The sequence below is a fragment of the Arachis ipaensis genome, chromosome B01, assembly GCF_000816755.2.
Source record: "Arachis ipaensis cultivar K30076 chromosome B01, Araip1.1, whole genome shotgun sequence".
Taxonomy (NCBI): Eukaryota; Viridiplantae; Streptophyta; class Magnoliopsida; order Fabales; family Fabaceae; genus Arachis; species Arachis ipaensis.
Genome location: NC_029785.2, coordinates 130,857,754 through 130,864,183, shown reverse-complemented (window position 1 = coordinate 130,864,183; position 6,430 = coordinate 130,857,754). Strand labels below are relative to the sequence as shown.

The window sequence follows — 6,430 nt, the reverse complement described above, 5'->3', positions numbered from 1 at the left end:
GAAATAAGGATAGAAGTTTATATATATATATATATATTTAATGAGATGGATATACTCATATAGAGTTTTTTAATTTAGATATGACGTCGTTGATGGAGTTATGCAGCGATATGGTGATTATTGGTGTTTAACGGATTTGTGACGGTTGGGTAGCAGAAATCGGTGGCACCGATTGGTTGCAAGGAAATCGGAGGCACCGATTTCAGGTCGCGAAGGGTGCACAAATCGATGGCACCGATTTGTGTTCCTTGGCCACGCGTGACGCATACAATTCCCTCGGTTGCCCGTGACCCCCTTGCCACAAAAGAACCCCCTCATCCTATCCCTTTCACTCTCTTTGACTTTAGTTTTCCTCTCTTCAGCACCCTCAACCGTATCCCTTTCACTCTCTTTCACTCTCTTTCACTTTCGTCTCCCTCTCTTCAACACCCTCAACCCCACCTCAAAGAATTCAAAGAAAATGCCAAGAAGACAAAAAATTAAAGAAGTAAATCAACCAGAGCTTCACATTGTTAATTATCTTGGAGATCCAAATTATGTAAGTTTTTATTTTTTAATAATCTGATTTAATAATAATAATAGTGATAAATATTAAATTTAATTAGAAATATATATTGTAATAGCATTAAGTAGAGATTAATTAAATCATATATGTATGTATGATTTTATTATTAGGTGGTTAGAAATAGAAATTAAAATTGAAATTAATCATGTATGTATGTATGTATGTATGCATGTATGATTAGGTGGTTAGAAATAGAAATTAAAGTCGAAATTAATCATGTATGTATGTATATATGTATGTATGTATGGTATGGTATGGTATGGTAAGCTGTAAATAATTTTTTTTAGTTAATGAACTAATGAAATCAGATCCTGTACATGCTCCCCTAAAGTAGATTGTAGTTATTATTAGTAGTAGTAATTGAGTTTAATAATTTATTATGATTAATAATTAAAATTAAAAAAAAAATTAGTATGCTATTTTATGAGTAATAATAACAATAATAAATTAGTATGCTGTTTTAAGGTAATGAATATGATTGAAAGATTTTTGTATAACGGATTTATTGCGTATGCTTGGAATGCAATTATGCTGAAATTAGTTATAATGGTCATGTAACGATAATTGTGTTTTTGAGAATATAGTTATATTATACTGGGACTTATAGTGGAAATGTGATATTGTAGGGTTCAAGGATGTTACTGTGTGAACATTTAAAGCCGCAGGATTCATACAACCAAATTGTTGAGTCACACACTTACGCGAGACATGATTTTATTATGTTTCACAAATTGGATTTATTCCATGTCAGTCAGCAATGATTAATGCTCTGATTGAGAGATGGCGGCCTGAAACTCACACGTTTCACTTTCCAGTTGGTGAGTGTGCCGTGACCTTGGAGGATGTGGCGATGATTCTCGGTCTGCCGACAAATGGTCTTCCGGTAACAGAACCGACCATGAGTTGTTTTGAGGCATTGGAAGCCGAGTGCTTGCACCAATTTGGAGTTGCACCGAGGAAGACGGAATGTAGAGGGAGCTTTATAAAATTAACATGGTTTAGGGGTTTGAGAGATCGTATAGTGTTGAATGATGTTGAGCATATTCAGATGTATGTAAAGTGTCACATAATGTTGTTATTTGGGACAGTTATGTTTGGAGATAAGGCGAGTTCAGCTGTTCATTGGAAATTTTTACCTTTGCTCCGTAACTTTCATCAGATCATACAGTTTAGTTGGGGTTCGGCATGCCTGGCACACTTGTATAGATCATTGTGTAGGGCAACTCGTGTCGACTGCAAGAAGATGGATGGTCCGTTGGTACTCTTGCTCACTTGGGCTTGGATCCGGCTACCATTTCTAGCGCCTATTCCCGGCAATCCCCGAGTGTTTCCAATTGCAAACAGGTAAGTTTGATTAAAGTATGCATTGAAATGTATGATAGAAATTGTTTTATGTTTTTTTACAAGATTAGTTAACTAATGAATTGTCCGATGGCAGGTGGCGTAGCTGGGACCGTGAAAACTATGCCTACTGATATAATTCTCTTGCGCACTACAGGAGATTGTTGGATGATCTACAAGAAGGACGGGTATGTTGTAAAATACAAGTACCGTATGTAACTTGTATAGTAAATTAATTGTTGTGTAATCATCTGACTGGTTCGATGTGTCTAGTTTGTTTGGCAGGCATATGGCATTGGAAACATCGACCCAGACATGATTCCTTTAGACATCCATCATAATTCGGTTATCTGGAGTGACATAGTGCCACTTATATCTTTTGAATGCATCGAGTGGCATGCATCTGATAGAGTAAGGAGACAATTTGGATTGACACAGGGTGTTCCTAATCAACCAGAGAATCTAGGTGCATCACACGGCGAAGTTCTTACTGGGCCTAAGAATCAAGATTGGGCCAATACCCACTCTTCTTGGGTGATGAAGTGGACCAATCGGTATAGTCACACACTCTCTGATGACTTAGTGCATTTACATTATCCATTAGAAATTTACATGCATTGGTACCGAGCTGCATTTGGTGACCACTTGCAATTGTCGAACCTTGTATTCGAATAGAATCCAGAAGGTCCTCCAGCACCACCAGCGCCGGAACTGGAACCGGATCCGGTACCTCCACCACCACCGCCAGTAATACCGCCACACCAGGGGGGTTGAGTACTTTGTACCATATGTTCCTGAGACGCATCCGTCTGATTATTTTTCAGCGTCAGTCCCGGTACAGCAACAGTATTTGGGTGGTCCACATTTTGAGTATCCAGAGCAAACTTCATTCAGATGAAATGTAAAAGAAGGTAACTACTACTCTTCGGCTGGACCTGCACTTGGTCCAGCACTTTGGCGACATTTACTACGACTATGGCCATCGGCACCGCATTGCTTGCATCGCCTAGGGCGACGCAACATACGAGTGTCCATCTCATTCAAGAAGTGGGTCATCTTCGGACGACCTTTGGCCACACGTCTGAGGAACGGATTTCCAACAAATCGAGGTCCATGATAAGCAGGCCACGTTGCAGGATTTTTCAGTGGTCTAAACCTAGCCCTGTATACTCTTCGAACTTGGTCCATCTTGTATACATCATGAACGTACACTTTCTAGTCCAACCACTGATTTGCACAACAAGCAAACACATGTCGACACGGAATTCGGTCAACCTGAAATTCACCACAGTCGCAACGACGCTGGCGTAGGTCAACTGCATACTCAACCCCACTTGGCATCTCCCGTACCTCAAATACTTCATTTTCTCTATCAAAACAACTAACCTATATGTTACCCGATGCCCGTTGATTTGCATGCACCTTGGTGGTCACCATCTCAGAGAACACAAGTCCAGCATTTATTCGGGCTTCAGCTTCAGCTCTTTTCCTAGTGAACAACTCATTCAGTCTGTAAAATGTAGCCTTAACAAGCGCAGTCACCGGGAGATTGCGTGCACCCTTTAAGACGGAGTTGATTTACTCCACAAGATTGGTGGTCATATGACCCCATCGGTATCCACCATCAAATGCCAAAGCATACTGCTCACGTGGGATCCAATTAAGCCAGTTGGTGTAAGCCTCACCCCGTTCCTTTAATCGTTCATAGTGCATCTGGTACTCCCTGATTGTTCTCTAGTATCCTATGAAAAATATTCAGTCAACAATGAACACCATTCTATTTGATCGTACTGACAATAAATTCAAAGTTCATTGTATTTAAACTTACCAATATTGACTATGAGCTTCTGCAAGTAAGGTGTCAAGAAGTTGGATTCAATATGTCGGATACAAAACATATGGAATGCTCTAGGAGGAGACCAAGCCCCATTACTTCTCTCAATAGCTGACCTAATAGAATCGTGTCGATCAGAGATGAGTCCCACACCATCACGTGTCACCACATGTTGATGCAAGTTACTCAGGAAAAAGTACCATGCGTCAGAAGTCTCTCCCTCCACTATGGCGAATGCAATAGGCACGATGTTGTTATTACCATCTTGTGAGACTGCAACCAATAAACAACCCTTGTATTTTCCATACAAATGAGTCCCGTCCACCTGCACCACTGGCTTGCAGTGTCTGAAGGCCCTTATACAAGGGTAATAACTCCAGAAGATTCTATGCAGTACACGTATATCAGGAACCAAATCATCCCCCTGGTAAGCAGGCATTGTTTCGAAGTGAACCACTGCTGATGGCTCCTTGTGACACATGGCCTCAAACCATATGGGCAAAGCTTCATACGATGCCTCCCAACCTCCGAAAATTGATTCCACCGCCTGTTGCTTTGCTAACCAAGCCTTGCGATAACTGATGGTGTAGTTAAACTTTGACTGGACTTCAGCAATTACTGATTTTACCTTTATAGACGGGTCAGCCTCTACCAATGGCTTAATTGCTTCTGCAACTGTCTTCGACTCCAGCTTCGAATGGTCTTGAGAAATAGTAGACCTTGTACACGTGTGACTTCCGTTGTACCTCCTTATCTCCCAATAGTACTTCTTCTGCATTTTGGTAACCCTGATCAACCAGTCACAACCATTACCATATTCTGTACATTTGGCATAGAATGTCGTCGGTTCCGACTCATATACCCGATAGTCTACACCTTTCCGGATGGTATAATCTTTCATTGCCTTGATTACTGCCTCCCTTGAACTGAATTCCATCCCCACTGTGAACTCACCATCCGCCACAACAGGAAGCACTGCATACATCAAAAATAATAGGATTTATTGTGTACTTAGCAATAAATCATTTATTACAACTCAATTAATAAACACACTTTACCATGTAAGATCATAATAGTCTTCTTTGTCGCTATTCTATCTACGTAAAGAACATCTAAATATAACTCATAACAAAGAACTATTAATTAATAAAAAAACCAAATGCTATGCTCACAAATGACTATCCACATATCACATATATTACTTATCTGACATAATGATCTGCTACTTAAGAGTTTCATACAACTATCTAGCTTTACGCACCTGGATTCATATATTGCGGAAACTCCGGTGCGTGCATAGCCTCCAAATCCAACGACCGCATGAAAGAAGGCTCCTGAAACGGATGCGGGTTTGCTAGTGCATCTGCAACTACCGCCACATCTGCATTCATGTCGCCGCCAGCTTCATCTTCGTGTTCACCTGGACCAACGATCTCATAGTTACTTTCAAATTCATCCTCGCTTTCACTATTATAATCTTCCAACACAATGTTACGGTCCGCTTTAGATTGCTCAAACTCAACATACAACTCGATATAAGACATTCGGTGGCGATTTTCCATATACATTGAAAACATTTCATGCATACTCGCTTCATCCGTCACGTACTTGGTCTGAAATTGAACGAACCCACCAAACACAGATAAAGGATACCTGTACAAAATACATGATACTCTCCTAGATCTTTGAGAATCTATCTTCTCACAAATCACACCTTTCAATTCCTCAAACGACAACGTGAACAGAATAACAACATCTACTGGATTTTCACACACAAATTGAACTCCTTCATATGTTTGCAACAAAATCTGCCCATAACAATAAATCTTCAACACAACTCTATCATCAATATCAGTATACATACTTGCCTATTTTCACACTCATTTAAATTTTTTCTATAAGAATGACGGAAAGAATGACGGAGAAGAATAAAAGGAGAGGAGGAAGAACATCAGCTTAGACGGAGACCAGAGACGAAGAAATGAAGCTTCTGTGATGTTTTCTTCATTTTATTTAAGCAGTTACGGCAAATCGGACCCACCGACCGCGTTCCGCACAAATCGCTCGCTCCGATTGGTGCACTGTCGTATTAAAAAAAACATTTTTCATGCCCGAAATCGGTGGGACCGATTACTATGTTATAAAATAGGACTCCTACAAATCGGTGGGTCCGATTTGGTATCTCCATCTTACACAAATCGGTGGGACCGATTTGTGTTCTTCATCTCTCTTCCACAAATCGGTGGGACCGATTTGTGTTCCCTCTTCTCTCTCCTTGAAATCGGTTCCACCGATTTCTTCCCCCCTAATTTCTTAAAATAACGCCGTCATAACAGTGTAATTTCTCCCAAATGATCATAATGAAGCATTACTCAAAACACTAAATCATATTAAAAAAAATCAGCCCATATATATACTATTATTAATTTTTTTCATGGTATCTTACAAGTAGTTGCCAAATCAAAAATAAAGTTATGATCTAAACTCAATTTAAGAAAATTAATAAATTACTGTATATATAGAACAGAATTTAAGTCCGACAATTGACCCATTATAATAATTTTTTGCCCCACATTTTAAAAGAAAATTATGTGCAAAAAAATTATGTTATTAGATATTAATACAATGATAAAAAATATTGTATTATATAAATTTAAAACAAACAATAATACAAATAGCTAATTATCTAA

At 39.3% G+C, this 6,430-nt stretch overlaps 1 protein-coding gene across 1 annotated transcript; it reads right to left on the bottom strand.

Moving 5' to 3' along the window:
* Positions 3,709 to 5,602, bottom strand: LOC107614647. Its single transcript, XM_016316792.1, has 3 exons — positions 5,002 to 5,602; positions 4,799 to 4,852; positions 3,709 to 4,715 (listed from the first exon to the last, which is right to left on the bottom strand). Exons 1-3 carry the CDS (start codon positions 5,600 to 5,602, stop codon positions 3,709 to 3,711), a joined length of 1,662 nt encoding a protein of 553 aa, XP_016172278.1.

Coding starts and splice junctions, on each gene's coding strand:
- LOC107614647 (XM_016316792.1), bottom strand. CDS start 5,602: ATGTATACTGATATTGATGATAGAGTTGTGTTGAAGATTTATTGTTAT. Junction 4,853..5,001: donor TCCGCAATATATGAATCCAG/GTGCGTAAAGCT, acceptor AGTTATATTTAG/ATGTTCTTTACGTAGATAGA. Junction 4,716..4,798: donor GACTATTATGATCTTACATG/GTAAAGTGTGTT, acceptor TGATGTATGCAG/TGCTTCCTGTTGTGGCGGAT.